The sequence below is a fragment of the Leiobunum rupestre genome, chromosome 1 (assembly GCF_980474605.1).
Source record: "Leiobunum rupestre chromosome 1, qqLeiRupe1.1.hap1, whole genome shotgun sequence".
Classification (NCBI taxonomy): domain Eukaryota; kingdom Metazoa; phylum Arthropoda; class Arachnida; order Opiliones; family Sclerosomatidae; genus Leiobunum; species Leiobunum rupestre.
Window position 1 is genome coordinate 95,217,777 of NC_143384.1, and position 18,832 is coordinate 95,236,608.

Here is an 18,832-nt window from a genome sequence, read left to right on the forward strand (position 1 = left end):
TGGCGTTGTACTGCAATGAAGTATGATGTCATTGGCCCATATTTTATGTTTGAAAAGCCAGTATCACATGCTGCAATATCAAGTTGCACACTAAAGTGCATTTTTGCGTTTCACACGGTTGGTTTTGAAATTGGAGTTCTAGTCTGCGATGGAGGTAGTGGCAATATGACATCTATGAGAAAAAGCCTTGGCATAACTAAAGCGCAGGAGCCATCTGTAAATGTGGATGGATCACTAAATTTCCGGTTTAACACCAAATTTAGAAATCCGTGTGTCAAAGATGCGTGGATCTACTGGCTTGTATGTCCAACCCATCAACTAAAAAATATGACCAATGCTTTGTTTAACTCGCAAGATGACGGTACTAGGGATTTCCTAAAAAGTGGTGTTCGCTTTGGATGGCAACAAATAAAAGATATGAAGAAACGGGAAGATCATCGTGTTGATTGCGATGAATTTGTTCAAGTTAAAGGTCTCTTGCAATCACACATCATTAGAGATTCTTGGTCGAAGTTGAACATGACTCCTGCTAGTATAATGCAGCAAATGCCAGTTTTGGGTGAAATGTTTAATTATGCGAACCCTATGTTTGAAGCGCCGCCAGTTGACCGAGCAGAAGTAATGGCCTGCTATGATTTCCTAAACGCCTGTCACAATATATTTGAAGAAGGCTTGCTTTCACATAAGCCTGTTTATGGTGTGGACTCGGATCCAGTCAAATCCATGCTAAAGGGATTGCAGTTCTTCGAGTATTGGGCCACTGAAAGAATTAATGAAGATGTAAATGTTTCCATGACCAATAACCCCAAATTTTTGGCTTGGCAAACCTGGGTGCTTCTCAGAGTTTCAATTTATGGATTTATAGACTATGTAGGAGATTTTACAACTAGGAATTCAACACGGTATGTTTTTCCAGTTATGATTAATGGGTCAGCCGTCGAGACACTTTTAGGCAGATGAAATATGTCACTGCTGGAAAACTCACAAGTTTAAATTATCAGAGTGCACGAAGAGCACTGTTAATTAAAGGATGTACCAAGACTTCACAAAATGCTGAAGCATCGTATCGTAAAGTAGGATTAGATATTTGTGAGAAATAAGATTAAACCAAACAAATAGTTTTCGAGAAATCAAATTTAATTGACTATTGTTTGTTTAAAATATATTTTTTGAACTGGCTAAGCATTGTACATAAAACTAAGTTTTAAAGAAACAACCATTATTGTACAGCTTGAAAACTTTATTTGACGCGCTATTCAGGTTTTAACTCGAACGCATTAGTCCTTGACATTCGATAAAAATTGTAATACTTCGCTTTAAAACCAAAACCACGTAACTTTGTACTAAAATCTTAAAATGATACATGGTTTGGGTTTTAAAACGTATTACAATTTTTAGCGCCTGACAAAAACTCATGCGTTAGAGTTAAAACATGAATAGCGCGTCAAATAAAGTTTTCAAGCTGTACAATAGTGGTTGTTTCTTTAAAAATTAATTTATATCCCAAAAAAATTAAACATTTAAAAAACAACTTTAGTAACCATTGTACCTTTCATCACATTAAAACATTAGGAACATTTTAATTTCAATATCACAATAGCTTTACTGTTCATTCAAAGTTGAACTTATAATCTTGAATAATTTTCTTGCGAATTATTCTTCCTCTTTTTGAGATTTTACTGGAAATTGGAGACGTTGTAATTTGAAATGCTGATGTTGAAGGCTGTAGTTCTGGTGGTGTTAAAGGAGAACTGTTGATATTGCAGGTGGAAGTTTCAGAAGCAAATGTACGAGAGCACTTCTTTTTTGAAACCTTATTTTTCTTTGGGAACTTGCTTTTTAAAAAATTTACAGTTTTAACTGCTTTTTTTCTGGTTTTCATTCCATATAGCATACAACGAAGAGATTGGCCTCCAACTCCTATTCTACCTTTTCGCTCACTCCTCCTCCTTGTAGCACCTCTAATCATATCTGCTATTTTAGCATGAATTATTTTTCGTTGAAAAACCATCCTGTACTTTTCTAATTCAATTTTTTGAAATCCATTTTGGATGATAGCAGGTAAATCTTTTACAGCTGTATGAAATTGTCCTTTTAGCGACACGGTGTTCCATACAGCAGCAGTGGTTTCCTCTGTAATATAGAATGTTTTAGGAATTATCAAAAACAATTAAAGTAATAATTGATAAGATAGCAAAACCTACTAATTGCTCTTGCTGGTTGTGCGCTGAATCTCCATTTCCTAAACTCATCAACAACAATCTTGCAAATTTGGTTTACATAAGGAAATAGTTTTACATCAGCAACAAATAAGCCACCTTTGTTTATTTCCTCTAACGCTGGAGGAATGTCTTTCTGTAGTAGCTCACGATTGCGGAGGGAAAGGCTAATTTGATACATTTTATGGGCATTGTCCCGTTGTTTTGGGGTTAATGGTTTTTTCCCTTGTTTGAGTCTTTTAATGACTTGCATTCCATTTTTATTAATAGACCAAATTTCCCCCATAGCACCACCAACTACTCTGTTCATGGTATATAGCCTATCTGCCTGTAGATGTCGTGTTTTTAATCGTTTTGCTTGGTAGTCAGAAATGACAAGATTGTATGGCCGCTCATACTTTCTTATATTAAGTAGTGCAGTATTTTTTTTCAATTTTGCATTCCCTAGTGAAACTGGCTTTGGCATCCAAAACCTTCCAGGCAAACCAGTGCAGTACCTTAAAAAGTAAGGCATAGTGTTTTTCATCACAGACGATTACAGGATCAGGTTTATCATCCCCATGCAACAAATTGTAAACCCAGTTATTCCATGAAAACAGGAAAGAAGAATATCCACAGGTTTCATCTTGGTATTTTGCTAACCAAAGATCATGTTGGGTGCACATGTCCTCCAAAATTTCCTTCAAACGGATTTATCAATGATAAAAGTCTTCATCTTCGTAATTTTCTATTAACACTTCTAAATCTAATGGTTTTCCGTTAATATTCTCACTCATGTTTAAAAATCATTTTGAATCTATCACTTTGGAAATTTCACAACGAAAACGTTTGGGATTTTTAGGAACTTTTTAAATTTTGCCAACTAACGCATGTACCTTGTGTAAAAATGCGCGAATTTAACCCTCCGCGGCGGCGAACTACCATCCCCTCCTCTTCTCCCCGAATGGGGGACGCAGCTCTGGGGTGATTTAGGGGGTTTATCATTTTTCATGTTGTCGGTAAGGGCCGTAGAGGTCCATTTTATGGTTTTTATATATATTTTTGATTGGATATTGTATTCTGAACAAATAATTTAAAAAGCCAAACTTGATATTAAAATTTTATTCAAAACATTAAAATACAAGATAATGGAAAAAATCCAGCAACAAGTGTACAATTTGATTGTAATAACACGAACTCTGCAATATTAGCAGTTAACATATAAATTACAAAACTTATATAGTTATTTAATTTTTATATAACAAAATAAATTTTGAACTAAACTATTAAAAAATTAAATAACCATCCTTATACAAATGTAAAATAACAATAAAATTAATTTTTAAATCAGAAGCAAAATAAAACTAAGCCATTTAATACTATTCCTTAAAAAAAATTAAGACTATCGGATGAAAAATGTACTCTAGAAATTACTGTTTCTCGAAGCTTAATTACAATTTAACTATATAAAATATCACAGTATAAAATAAAGCTTTAGGCGAACCGTTCAGTGAGAGTAATGAATAATAAACTTAAAAAGTTAAATTGAAACATGTAGAGGTCCAAAATGAACTTAAACAGCGAACCTTCCCTAACATTCGGAGAATTCAATGCAAATCTTACTGTAGGAATTCCAAATCCAATATATAAAATATAACAAAATGAAATAAAGCTTTAGGCGAACCACTCAGTGAGAGTAATGAATAATAAACTTATAAAAGTTAAATTGAAACATGTACAGGTCCAAAATGAATAGACTTTGATCAAACATATTTTCTTCCTACCTCTGTAAAAGACACATTAAAAAAATCGAGTTAAAATCATTAAAAAATCAAACAGTTTTTTAATAAAATACTTACTCTTATCATATATTATCAGCAATACTAGAGATTACTATGTTATAATCTTTAACGTTTGTGTAGAACGCATTATGGACTTTATGGTGACCGATTCCAAACTATCGAGTAATGGCGTCGTACAAAAGAAATTACAAACTGGGCTACCAGATATTTTTAAAAGGACTTTAGCTCGGCCAACTTAGATCAGCTTTTTCGCAGTAATTGGCTGTGATTGTAGAAATAATTCTTCAAATGAAAATAATGGAAATAAAAACTAAGAAAATAATAATATAAAAAATATTAAAATTAAGAACAGATAAAATTAATGAAATAATTAAGTAGTTTTAATTTAACACGTAATTTCATTAATTCACGTTAAATAAACTCGTAAATTTAAATAATAATATTCTTAATAAAATTAATATTTTGTGGTTCATTTATCATTATCAGCTCAAATACAAATACAGGTGAAAAAAATTAAAATTAATTGCTGATAAACGCACCTCTAGATAGCATTGATGGACGAAACATTTCGGACGAATAGTGGAGATCCATGCGACGTCGATTGGGCTGAATATCGGATGTCGCGAAATTGGTTCTACGAGGACTAAAATGGGACGTCCGTTATTCGTCCCGTAGGACGAATTTTGGACGGGACCAAGCTGGGCTCTATGGACCATGCTGGGACGTCCCAGGGACGATTTGTGTTTGCTGGGTTCGTCGAGGAGATGGATAGAGGGTTCGTTATTGATGAATAATTGAAGGATAAAGGAGTAATACTTAAAATGCCCCCATTTTTGAATAATAAAGCGCAGTTGTCCTACGGAGAAAAGATGGCTACTAGAGAAATAGCTAGTGTACGGATTCATGTTGAAAGAGTCATAAGAATAGTTAAAAAATGCCACTTGTTATCAACCATTTTCCCTAATACTATGCATAACCAACTTAATAAGGTGTGTAAAATTTGGGTTTATCTTGTAAATTTTTTTAACGATGTCAAACAGGGAAATAATGAAATTGTTGCTGAAAATAACGTTGATTAAAATAAACTTTGAAAATAAAAATATTCACTTAAAACATGAATCATGTTTAATTTAAAATCAAGTGCTTGAAATATATGAGATACAGGTACATCAATATAATTCTCACTTTTTTGACTTTTGGAGATACAGGTACATTAACATTTAAACTGAGATCAATATAATTCTCACTTTTTTGTCTTTTGGAGATACAGGTACTTTAACATTTAAACTGAGCTCAATATAATTCTCACTTTTTTGTCTTTTGGAGATACAGGTACATACATTAACATTTAAAATGAGATCAATATAATTTTAACTTTTTTGACTTTTGGAGATATGATATTCCATGATCAGCGTAAAATGAAATAATCTTAGGAACCATTTTTTCATAAAAATATTTTGAATCAAAAGGGATTCTATCACAATGTGGTTTATTGTCACCACAGTCGACTAGCAAGTCACACCATTCCAGGTTTGTTAAACCGAGCTGTCCTTGAATTTGAAAATAAGGATGATGGTTTATGCTTAAGAATATTTTATCATTTTCAATTTTTAAAAAGTTTGCAGACGGTTCTTTATTTTCTAGAGCTGTGTTAATACTCAAGCCTAATTCTTGGCATTTAGCTAATGTTTTAATTTCTAGTAGTCCATACCCTACTCCTTCTTCATTGACTAGCCGATCCGGAGAAGCTCCGAGCATTGGAAATGAGGGATTGACACAGAGGCCTACTGAATATGTTGTGGTGGTCGGTTAGATTAGTTGATACTTAATAGTAGCAGCGGTTTTTAAACCAGCTTGAACGTATTTATTCTTAGAGATATCTGCGCTGTTAAATATAGATTTCAGTAACGCTTCATTTACTTCTTTCTTCCTTTTACAGAACTGTCCAAATTTTGAGGCTGTAATACGCTCCTTGCGTTCCGACTTCCACAACAAACAGTTCGACTGATCACGAGTCTTGATTTCCAATGTTATTGCACTTTGTAATGTTAGTTTTAAACTATCAGGTGTTTTTGCCAAAGCACGTGAAATTAGTGTAGCTAGATTTTCACTATACGGTATTTCAAGTAACCCTTTCGGCAAAGGAATTTGTGGCACTACAGGAACAGTTATTGTTGGAAAAGTTACTTGTTTAGAACGAACAACCACTGCTGCCGTAGCACTGAAACTATTTTCTTTTTGAATTTGAGATAAAAATGACCGTTTATTCCGGGGTGTAAGTCTTGTGTTTCCTAATTTTTTAATTCGGGAAGAGATTTTACGCTCGTCATCACTAAGTGCATTTGCATCTAACTCTTTTAAACAGCTGTAATTTTTTTGGCTCTTGGATCTGTTTTTAGAGTTTGACTATCCTCCCCAGGAGTATGTCTGACAAATTCAAGTTCATTGAAAGTTTTCTTAACAAGACTACCTTGCGTTGTGGGTGCACTCCACGTTCTAGCTTTAACAGTACAGGATTGGTCATCCGGGATGAATGCTCTTCCGTCTCTTTTGCATTAGGTGAAAACTAAGAACCACTACTAAATAATAATAATAAATAATATTTTATATTTATTTAGATCCAGCGCTCAATAAAAGGTCAGAAACTTTACTGCTCTTGAACATTCTGTAGCCTAATGTTAATTGCTTTTTGGCTTTGGCATTCCTATGATGTTTCGTAATCCCATTTTCTTTAAATGTCCTCGGCAATATCTTAAGCTGCTTTGTCCAATTTCCAGTTGGTAATGGAACCTTGTTGTTGATTGCAAATTTCTTCTTTCGACTTATGAAAAAATAACATCTTTAAATATTGCATACATTACTACTTATATTTCAAAATAACTTACTTATTAACTGACGAATCCATACCGGTAGTAAGTCAGGGCGCAAAACGCCGTGTAGGCCTAGGCCTAACTATATTGGCGAAATAAAATTTATTCCATGCGTTCCAACAGCTGGAAACCACTACTCGTCACCTAACAGCAAAAACCACGTAAGTTAATAGTTAGAGCTAAGTGGTTTTTGCTTTCAGGCAACGTACTCATATCACGTGTTTCTGACGTCGCGGGACCAGTGTTAAACAAGTTGAGCAAGCATAAAAAATTTGTAGAAAGAGCTATTCAGCGGATTATACGTTCAGGTCTACACAATCCTTGAGTTGAAATCAAATCGGTGAAGAACGAGTTGGCTCTTTATAATATAAAATGAAGATTATTTTTCCGGTTGGGAGTTAAAGAGGAAAACAAGTTGAAAATAATTTAAAAATTTGGTTATTTCACCATTTACATTAAGTTTTGAATTCAAATTGTTTTATCCTGGGATTTGAAATAGACCCTTCTATACGATTGTTATTATGATTGACACTAATCTTAATTGATAGAGTGGTCGATTAACTGTATGCATCGTTGTCTCCCAAACCCAATTTTTATACCATCTTATATTTGGTATATTTTTTAAGGTTTATATTTATCAAAGTTATCCAAACTTAACTTAATCTTATGTGATATATGTGTACAATAAACTTGGTTTTCTAAAACAGCTTGATGGGTCTCCCCTGAAAAGATTTTAAGCGAGAAACGAGTCTATTTCGTTTTTGGAACCTCCATAGGTCATGTATCCTTCAGCTTGGTAACCAATGAATCAGTTTGATCAGTATAGCGTATTGCTAGAAATTGTTTAAGGAACTGCAGACTATGTAAAATTTCAGAATGGATCGAGAACACAATAATAAATTAGTTAAGTTCAAACCAAGGAAGGGTCTTTTAAGAACTTGATTCCTGCAGCCCCTGATGTTAAACGAATCTCAATTTCTTTAATAGGTGTTTTTATACAATACGGGAGGTTATATGACAATTTTTTTTGTCTACTTCACTTAGCTGTAGCTCTTGAAAGTACAGAGAACGCGCTGCATTTGCGAAAAGGTAAAAAATCCCATAAAAAAGGGGGCATGTAATGATAAAAAATGTTATTAGATATGATATTTATGTTGTATATCATAACGTATGAAGAATTTACTTCAACAAAATTATATTTGGGGTAAAAGTTCTATCATCTATACATTTCAAAAAACCAAATAATCAAAACCGTTACACAAGGCTAAGTGGTGCGTAAGAACGTTTCGGTGTTTCCACCACCCTCCTGGCCACCTGGGATAAAGGTATTAAAAGTCGTTAGTTTACTTGGGCCTAGGGTTGTGACTTAGGTTTAAGCTTAGCTTATTATAATTTCATTTATGACACATTGTAGATCTATAAAGAATATGAATACGGATATTGTTAAGACAAATTATCTGTGTTTCTTATTTTGAAATATATTTTATTATAAAACTAAACTTCGAGGAAACTAAATGCTTTTAGGTGTATTACTCGAAAGCTCATCGACAGTTGAAGAACCTTTACGTCAACTCAAATTCTCCTCTGTTCACCCATTTTTCTGATACTTTGGCCGGTGCCAGCGTCATCAGATCTCTGAAAGCTACAGACATATTCACCGATAAAGCATTTTCACTCGTTGAGGATCACGAAGCTAATTATTATTCATGGACAATGAGTGTGAGGTTAGAAACTTTCATTTATTTAATTTAAACCAATGGTTTTAACGTGTAGTTTACTATTTGTTTTATTTATTTTATTTATATAATTTATATTTAACTTTAAACTTCTTAACGATTTTTATTATAAATGTTTTTGGTGCGTTGAGTAATTTTAATATTCTTTTCGGGGATCCGGACAACAGTAGAGTAAAGTATATTATTAAAATTAATTTATTGATTCGCGTAATGCGCGGCGAAGTCGCTCATGCTAGTTATAGTTTTTGTGTTTCAATTTCTGTTCAACGGTACCATAAATTTTGATATTCATTTGTACACTTACTCAATCAGGAAACACAAATAGTAAATGGTTATCGAGACAATATATCCAGGTTGAAATTAGTTATATGTCATGGTTTTTGAAATCCGGTACATATCAATTAAACACTGATTTATTTTTTTCCAGGCGATGCATGTATTGCTTTTAAATAACTTAGTTATCGCTAAAAAACCATAAAATTACAATGAACTACTAGATTTTGGCTTAGTGTTTTTAAATATATTACGTCTTCAATGAAAATTCGTAAATGTTTAATGATTTCAAAAATCCGGACTATCCATATTTCCAATCAAATTAATTGGATATAAACTTACTTTTCATAATAAAGCTATGTTTATTATTAACTTGGGTATATATTTTGCAATATCGCTTTTATAAGTAAATCATCTTTCAAACCAAACGTGTATTGATAGGGTCGGATAAATGTACATGAAAATCCACCATTTTGGTTGGAGAGTAGATCGCACTCCATAACTCTTCGTCTACATTTCCACAAATATCCCATATACGTTTTAGAGATAATGCTTAATCTGTTTAATAACGACTCCGAAACTACAATAACACTATTTTCAGATGGATGTCCTTCCGCGTAAATTTGTTACTTAGTGTGCTGTTACTAATCGCTTATCTATGGGCAATACAGTCAAAAGAATTCATCTCACCTGGAATAGTTGGATATATTCTTAACAACTTGAACCCGGTTTGTGTTATTTAATTATCACCTCAGTAAAATGATTCCAGTTAATTTTTGACTTGGCGCCTTTAGAAAATTTATTTCACTTATTAAATAGAAAAGTATTGAATACATTTATGAACATGACCACATAGAAAATGCCTAAGAACATGACCACATAGAAAATGCCTAAGAACATGAAATACATTTTGGGACTTAACTCGAGCTTCCTATAGGGTCATTCCATGTGAAATCGAGAGGTTGGGAGGCACTACCTCACCGATTTTTACATGAATTTTTTTGTGTGAATGTAGGGTTGAAATAATGACAATTCCCAAAATTTAAGCCCTCTAGCTGTAAAATTGGTCGTTTTATGATTTATTTAAATTTACACGGAACAAAGGCTTCGCGGCCCCAAAAATTCAAATATTTGAACATAACTCGCAGTTAAATTACCCAAAACTAATAAAAATAAACCACGTTTTCACAAGTTCGACAAAACATCCGAATCTGGCAATGAAATTTAAATCGGACAATTATTGTAGAAGATATTAAGGTTTTAGGGGGGTTCATATGACCCCCAAAAATCGAAAATGACGTCACCTTTTATTTTTTATGTTAGTTCTCCTGACTTAAGTAATTTATATTTATAATATCATCAATGATAAACTTTTATTTTAAGTATAACACTTTGTTTATTTTATTTTGAAAAAAATATTTTTTATTTGTAATGTTGAATATAGATGTCGCTTTTTCAATACAGTGCAATTTAAATGTTTTTTATTTATCATGAATGAATTTATATATGTATCTATTATTTATTTCAAATATAATTGAATATTAAAAACCATTCAGTGTATCTTAATTTGGCATCGAAATTGGTTTTCGATCATTAAGGCAGAAGGCATTAGAGGGGTTCATTTGACACCCAAAAACGGAAATGAAGTCACCTTCGATTTTTTTAATTTTTGAATATGTTATTTCTCCTGACCCAAGTAACTTAGATTTAAAATATCAACAATGATTAACTTTTATTTTAAGTATAACACTTAGTTTATTTTGTTTTGAAAAAAATAAATAATTTGTAATGTTGCATATAGAGTATCACAATTATAATATAACTGTTTTAATTGAATATCATAATTAGAATTAGATTACACGATCACAACAAAATATTATGATTATAATTAAATTACACGGTTAAAATTAAATAACACGGTTAAAATTAAATAACACGATTATAAATAAATAACACGATTATAAATAAATAACACGATTATAAATAAATAACACGATTATAAATAAATAATACGATTAGAGTTAATTTACACGATTATAATTAAATAACACGATTTTAGTTAATTTACACGATTATAATTAAATAACATGAATATAGTTAATTTACACGATTATAATTAAAAACAGATTAAAATAAAAGAACACAACGATAATTAAATAACACGATTATAATTAAATAACACAATTATTATTTAATAACACGATTATAAATAAGTAACACGATTATAAATAAATAACACGATTATAAATAAATAACACGATTATAAATAAATAACACGATTGTAATTAAATAACACGATTATAGTTAATTTACACGATTATAATTAAATAACACGATTAAGAAAATTTCACGATTATAATTAAATAACACGATTATAATTAAATAACACGTCTATAGTTAATTTACACGATTATAATTAAATAACACGATTTTAGTTAATTTATACGATTATAATTAAATAACATGATTATAGTTAATTTACACGATTATAATTAAAAAACAGATTAAAATAAAAGAACACAACGATAATTAAATAACACGATTAAGAAAATTCAACGATTATAATTAAATAACACGATTATAATTAAATAACACAATTATTATTTAATAATACGATTATAATCAAATAACACGATTATAAATAAATAACACGATTATAAATAAATAACACGATTATAAATAAATAACACGATTATAATTAAATAACACGATTATAGTTAATTTACACAATGATAATTAAATAACACGATTATAGTTAATTTACACAATGATAATTAAATAACACGATTACGAAAATTTAACGATTATAATTAAATAACACGATTATAATTAAATAACACGATTATATTGATTATCACGATTATAATTGAATATCATGATTATATCTAAATATTTCGAATGTTATTAAGTATAAAGAATATAAATATCTGTTTCTTTACGCCATTGATCGTTTTTCGCGAGTTTGATATAGATCCTTCTGTAATATAAGATTGCAATGACAATTAATGTAAAGCTCCCAATGTTATTTTTTGTAATCGTACATCGTTCAATTTTCCAACTTTTGCAGATAACACCTTTTGCGTGGCTCATGTTATATAATGGAACACTTGTTGAGGCTTCTTTTGTGAGTCTGGAGAGGATATTTGAATACTTCAATCTAAATCCTGAAGTGAGCTAAATTTATATCGATACAATTTTCATTCTTGTCCAATAAAAATCCAAGGCTTTTAAGTTATTTTTTGTTTCTAAAACGATTGTTATAGGAATCTCTATGTGAGTGAATTATTCAAAGTTTAGTTGATGCTATGTTATTTTTGTACCGTTAACTGTTTTTGTATAAATTTCATTTTACATTTAGCTCGATTATTTATACTTCAAAAAGTAACTAAAAAATCCAGCACTCTGAACAAATATCTCAAAATTCAGTAGTTTCTGAAATCAGTTGTAAAGTTAGCTTTGCGGCTAAAATATTTTTCAAATGTGAAGTTTAAGTTAAGAGAGCCGAAGTTAATCATTAAATGAATTGGACCATGTCAGCTAATGTTTTTGAAAACACGAGTTTAATATATAAATCAAGGAGGTTTTGTTTCATTAAAACATTCAATCTTCTTAATTGAAATTAATTCACTCTTCAAAAAAGACTTTGCTTCAAAGTAAACCTTTGTTGGTGCCCTTACTGTGAAAAATCGAACGCTTCGCACTTTTGATATGCCACAAACTTTTGATCACTTTGTGACGAACAAGAATGACAAAGTAGACTTCACGATGGCTTAGATACGCGCGACGTTCCGAGTTAAATGTTGACCAGAGCACATGAAAGATATGATTAAATTTTAGCTTCGTAACAGAAATAGACGATGTCTACTGCCCTAAACAATGCTTTATAATTTTTCTATGGCCCTTTGCTAAGCTTAATTTTATTCAGGGTCCCTAACAAAATTATATGGCAGGTCTAGCACCCAAGACTAAATTAGATGTCGAGTGCTCGTTATGGTGCTAGATAATTAAAAGCTTAATTCAGACTAGGGTTTGTAACGAATGTAATTGTTACCTTACAATATTAGCCCACTGATTGAAAAGAGCAATTGCAGTCTCGTTATCATTTATTTTCATTCCATTAATCTGACTAGATAATTTTAAATCGGCAATTTTTCCATAATATTAGTTTGAATTTTAGAAAGGTTTTCATCGTCTTCATTAAATTAATCGACTTTAATCCAGATAAGGGGCAATGCTGCTTAATTAATCCACATATTTTGGCTCTTATTTTAAAATGTGACAAAATGTCCTTCTTTAAATAAGATAATCGAACTCTAGAACAGTGTATAAAATACTTAAGCAATGAGCACCTCATTTCTTTTTCTTTTTAATGCGAAACTATTAAGGGTATTCTATTTTGAATTGGTTTTACTCCAATGTTTAGATCTTTTAAAATCAATTCAAAGGTTTAGGAAAAATATCGTACAAGTTAATAAAATAAATTGCAAATTTGAATGATTTATCACTGATGTTAAAAATGCGCGTCATTTCGAAGTAAAATTGTGTATGTTAGAAAACAATAAGTTTAGTACTAAACACAGAATTAGGCTTGTGCACAAGCGTCACAAAGTGTAATAATGCCTGTATCATTTCATGAACGTTTTTCTCCCAAACAGGCAGATTGGAATAGACCAGAAGCGCATCTACCGAAGCAATGGCCTGAGAAAGGTCAAATTATATTTCGGAATTATTCAACCCGCTACCGCGAAGGATTGGACCTGGTTTTAAATAACATATCTTTCGTTGTAAATCCAATGGAAAAAGTTAGAAATTTTTGAAGTTTAAACAATATTATTAAGATTCATGATCTACAGAACCACTAAAAGTCGGACATTTTTGTTGAAAAAAATACTTTACAATTCCCGTCAACTTTCTAAAAACATTGAAAAATAATGGTCTTCGGTCCTTTTTTTAAGTATTTGCTAATTAAAACCACACAAATATAAATAATAAATAATCCCAAAATAATTTTAAAATATAAATGTTTGATTTTGCTATAAAATTTTACATTTGATTTTAACTTTGTGTGGCCTTTGTTATATAAATTGCAAAGATAGTAAGCATTTTCAAGATAGTCAAAGTAATTTCTATTCAATTAAATAGGTTGGTGTGGTAGGAAGAACAGGTGCCGGAAAATTTTCTTTGGCATTGGCTCTGTTTCGGATGATTGAGCCAGCAAACGGAGAAATCATTATCGACGGACAAGATATCAGCAAACTGGGACTACACGATCTGAGATCCAGAATCACCATCATTCCACAGGATCCTGTTCTCTACTCCGGAACCCTCAGATTCAACTTGGACCCTTTCAACTTAAACAGTGACGACGAACTCTGGACAGCTCTAGAATTAGCTCATTTAAAAACTCTCGTGACGACGTACGAAAATGGGTTAAATCACGAAATGATGGAAGGTGGACAGAATTTAAGGTCAGATTTTATTAGAATTTTTAATCTGTGTGAATGCCTATTTCGATACGGGTCTGCAATTTGGAAATCCTTTTAAAAAGGATATTACGGAGTTGGAACTCATCCAGCGAAATTTCACCAGTTCTAACCAGTTATCTTTCAACCAGATTTGTTTGCTAATATTCCGCGTGGCAAACGACTTGAAACTCTTTGATAGTAATATTTAACGCTCATAAAATTCTTCAAGGCAGCGACGTTCAATCTAAGCGATTATATGAACTTAAGTACCCGGCAGACCTGCGTGATATACTAACTGAAGTTAACTGGATGTTTCGGATTTTAAAATTAATTTTTATTTAAAAGTATATGAACTTGGGTCAATAGGCGAAATTATTAAGTAGATGAGGAATGAAAAAAAGAGACTCACGTGACTATTTGCTGTCGGTCACTCGTGAATAGGAATTTCTGTAAAATACGGTGATTATGTTAGTTTCGTCGCGTGTACATTTTTAATTCAGGGAACAATTGCAAAAATGCGCGCAGAGTAGCAATCACACGCGCTCTTTATTTCCCATTTTAACAGGTTGGGCAAGACTAAAATAACTTTATATAGTTTCACCTTTTTGACCAAATTTATTTTTATTTTTGGATTTCATTCGTTTAATTATATTTATCTTTTCAAGTCTTTTAATTCTTCGTTTCGTCCTGGCAGTCACAATGTACACGCTATGCAAAGTTGGTGTTTGGGATCTCAATATTAATATTACTTTTAATATTAATTTACAACAGTAACTTTTCTTATTTCAAACACAGACTTATTACCCAACACTCATCAAATAATTTTATCTTACTTTTAAGAAAGTTATAAACAAAGAATTTCGCTCTAGACTTTCTAGAGCCTTAGTTAGTGTGGCTATGTCTAAATTCATCGAAAGTCCGTTGTTTTAAGCTTTCTGTTATAAAAATCATGATAAAATTTTCTACCTCTCATTTAATTAAATCGTTTGACACGTGAAGCATAACGTCATTAAATAATACTAACTTGTGTGATTGATTGTTTTAGCTAAATTAGGAACAACGTAACAATAATAATTAATAAGAATAGCTTCATTCGTTTGTTTAGCGTTGGCCAGCGTCAATTGGTCTGTTTGGCAAGAGCGCTGATAAGGAAGACGAAGATTTTGGTGATGGATGAAGCGACGGCTTCGGTGGACATGGAAACGGACGATCTCATTCAAGCCACAATTCGGGACCAATTTAAATCTTGCACAATAATCACTATCGCGCACAGAATAAACACTGTCATGGACTATGATAGGTAAAAGTACACGCAATTGACTAATTGATATATATTTCGAATATCCTTAAATCAAAGACAGACACTTTATTTCAAGAAATACAATCTCAAAGATTTCTAAGACATATTGCCGCGCGGCACCTTGAATCAGCAAAAGGGATTTCACAGCATCTCCTGAGAATGAACGGGGATAAGGAGCAAGGCTCCACAATTAGCAAAATAAATGTTTCATTACAACGAGTTCTTGGTCCGCCTATAAGAAAAAAATTAAATTATCATATCGCCAAACCAACTATCTAACTAATAAAAATAAAAATCATCAGCTTTGTTACTACCCAAGGCGCCACCTTAGGTTAAACCACCTCGCAACTTAATGCTGATATTGGTTAGCGGAATGCACGTGGTTGTCAAAGCACGGTCCTAGCCAATGTGTCTGGTGCTGGCGATACTGTTACCAGGGCGAAAATTCTCTGGCGGTTTGAGGAACCCATTTTGCAATGAGATACTCTATTTACAAAAACTGCAGTTTAGCCGCATTTTGTGAGACAGGAAAAGTCTTTCCATATTGCAACGCGCTAGCAGGTATACACAATTTTTCCACTCAAATCAATTTTCTAAAGTAGCGTGGAGACATTCTTAAAAAATAAATTACCTCCTTGCTAAATGAAACTATTAGGAAGGAGGTTTCCTTCCAGTGCAAAAGACGATGTAATGGTTTAAACTGCGACAATCCCAAGCAACCGATAGCTATTTAAATTTGCGTCATCTGGCCAAGTCAAAGATACTAACGCCCAAAGGGCTGATATCATTTTGAGGTGTTTCAGCTATTAAGTTTAAAGAAATTTTATGATTTTCATTTGTGATTTTTCAGAGAAAAATTGATATATTTTAATATGTCTTTTTCAAGTTGAAGTATCTTTATAATCTATGAAATTAAAAAAAGAAGTTTTGAATTTGTTAGAAATGATACATCGAAGAACGATCAGGCATGATTCGAGAAATAATTATTAAAAGATTAATTTTAAGAATTTAGACTGTGGCTCCATTACTTGGAAAATAACCCAATAAAACATATTTATCACAAGAACTGGAAAAAACATCGACCAGGTTTTGAAACCAAACATTTCATTCACTTTCTCTAATTAAAGGCCAAAATAAATAATAATAAAATACAAATGTCTGGTAGTGCGGCTATAGATGATACGTGATATTTCCAAATGAAATCATTTCGCACACTTCCTCCGTAAATCGTAGGCCAATATGAATTAAAATTGCAAAACCCAATCAACGGGTTATTTTGTTTGAATATCTGACTATTTAGCTGTTAGAAATTCATTTTACAGTTGAATCTTGCATTTTTAGAGTTAAAATGTAATATTTGAACTAACTGCCGCTTTTCTTTTTGAAAATATTCAGTTTTTACCTTCTGTTGGAGGTAGAGTTGGTGCTAAAAACATTTTATTCCAAAAACGCAAACGACAACGTTCTCTATTTAAAAAGTGTTAAGAAAAGACGGAAGGTTTAAACCTGTCAACTCGGCTTTTAAGACAATAGAGCGTTCTATAAAATCGGCCCATAACAGGCCAAACTTTTCATACAGACTATAGAGCAAGTTCAGCAGAACTAAAGCCTTTTGTTATTCTTTGGTTTAAGAGAATTCGGATTATGTCCTGTCTTTATATGCATATTTTAAAGACGTACCTTTTAGAAGTTGTATTAGGGACCCTAGGACTGGTGTTGAAGAATGTTTGGGGTTAAGAATATTTTAATGATCTAAGTTTATTTTTAAACCCGTGGATTTGGGACTAGTATTTTGCTTATTTGCCTTCATACATGTATTACAAAAATCATTTAAAATAAGAAAAACGGCGCGGAAAGCCGGAAATTAGTGAAGCTTAGGCTAGCAACTACGCTACTCATAAAAATCGACTGCTCTCAATTTCTTACGGGTTTGCCAGATAAATATTTTTCTCTCACACGAAAATACGGCCAAGCCTTCACCTCCTTCGAACTCAAAAGGGGAAAGCACACCACACCGATTTTATAAAATGCTCTAATATATGTACTCCATTTATATTTCAAACTTTGAATTGAATATGAATTTATTTTCAGGGTGATGGTTCTCTCTCAAGGGAAAATCGCAGAATTTGGAGCTCCACATGATCTTAAAAGAGATAGCAAATCGTCATTTTATAATCTATCTAAATATGCAGATCTTCAAAGCAATAGCTAAATGGAAAGGTCTATAAAACTATCTTTCTGACCAAAATATTTTCAATATCTAGCGCTATAACCAAATGGTTAATAATTGGGTGTTAAGGTAATGTAATTTTTCTAATTAAAACCAATTATCGAAACCTCTATAAAATATTTCTTGAAATATGTGTCATCTTAAGAGTCAATTTAGAATATCAGTTGAGTCTTTTTCCATCAACATTCATCCAATATACCTTCTGAAGAAACCCTGCCAAACGGGGTTAACTTTTTTCTTTTGAGTCAAGAAATGCTAGCGACTGAAAACTAACGATTCCTTTTCGATTCGTATTTCTAGGTTTCTCTTTACGGGTAATTATTGTTTAATTGAATTATGAGACTGGGTGAAAACTATAACTATTAATTCAAAAGAACATAAAGAAAGCATGGTTACAAAGTGAGGATGTTGCCTCCTCCAAATCTAGTCTTCAACTATCGCTCACAGATTTAATAAAGTGATTACTTACGCGCGTTAACAAGGGTGGTTGAAGGATGCGATTGCACTACTGACGGATAGTTTTTTTTTAAAGGAATGGGGGCAGAGAAGTGGTGTTTTTGTAACTTTCACTGAAACGTGAGCCCCTCTTTTTCTCGAAATTTTCCAAGAGCCCTAATTAGGGCTTGGCTTCGCTCGGGGCACAAGTTAAAGTTTATGAGGGCATTGGGGACCATACCACTCTCCGCTCGTCCCTCGTCCGCCAAAATTCCATTTTTACAACTTTTGCCTTTTTTGACCAAAATGTTTATTTTAAAAAATACAAGTAAACATTAAATTGAAACCCAATTTAAATTAAATTACATTTTACTCATAAAAACTTTAGTATTAACGCTCCCCACCGTCATACGTGAGTAATTTAGTTTGAATTTATTGAAATAGAATCAAAATGTTTTTAAATTATTCATAAAATTGAAGAAATTTTGCATTTCCAGTAAAATATTAAATCCAAATTAAACTT

At 32.0% G+C, this 18,832-nt stretch overlaps 1 protein-coding gene across 1 annotated transcript; it reads left to right on the forward strand.

Moving 5' to 3' along the window:
* The first annotated feature begins 9,583 nt into the window (after positions 1-9,583).
* Positions 9,584-17,960, forward strand: LOC149969031 (ATP-binding cassette sub-family C member 1-like). The gene is made up of 6 exons (XM_090174257.1): positions 9,584-9,607; positions 11,947-12,048; positions 13,535-13,681; positions 14,022-14,347; positions 15,450-15,644; positions 17,736-17,960. The coding sequence occupies exons 2-6, from the start codon at positions 11,968-11,970 to the stop codon at positions 17,854-17,856; spliced, it is 870 nt and encodes a 289-aa protein (XP_090030383.1). The 5' UTR covers positions 9,584-9,607; positions 11,947-11,967; the 3' UTR covers positions 17,857-17,960.
* Positions 17,961-18,832: the final 872 nt, after the last annotated feature.

Bases quoted from the DNA above. Each gene is read 5' to 3' on its own strand.
- LOC149969031 (XM_090174257.1), top strand. From the start codon at position 11,968: ATGTTATATAATGGAACACTTGTTGAGGCTTCTTTTGTGAGTCTGGAG. The intron at 12,049-13,534 runs GTGAGCTAAATT...TCTCCCAAACAG, and splicing joins ACTTCAATCTAAATCCTGAA to GCAGATTGGAATAGACCAGA. The intron at 15,645-17,735 runs GTAAAAGTACAC...ATTTATTTTCAG, and splicing joins ACTGTCATGGACTATGATAG to GGTGATGGTTCTCTCTCAAG.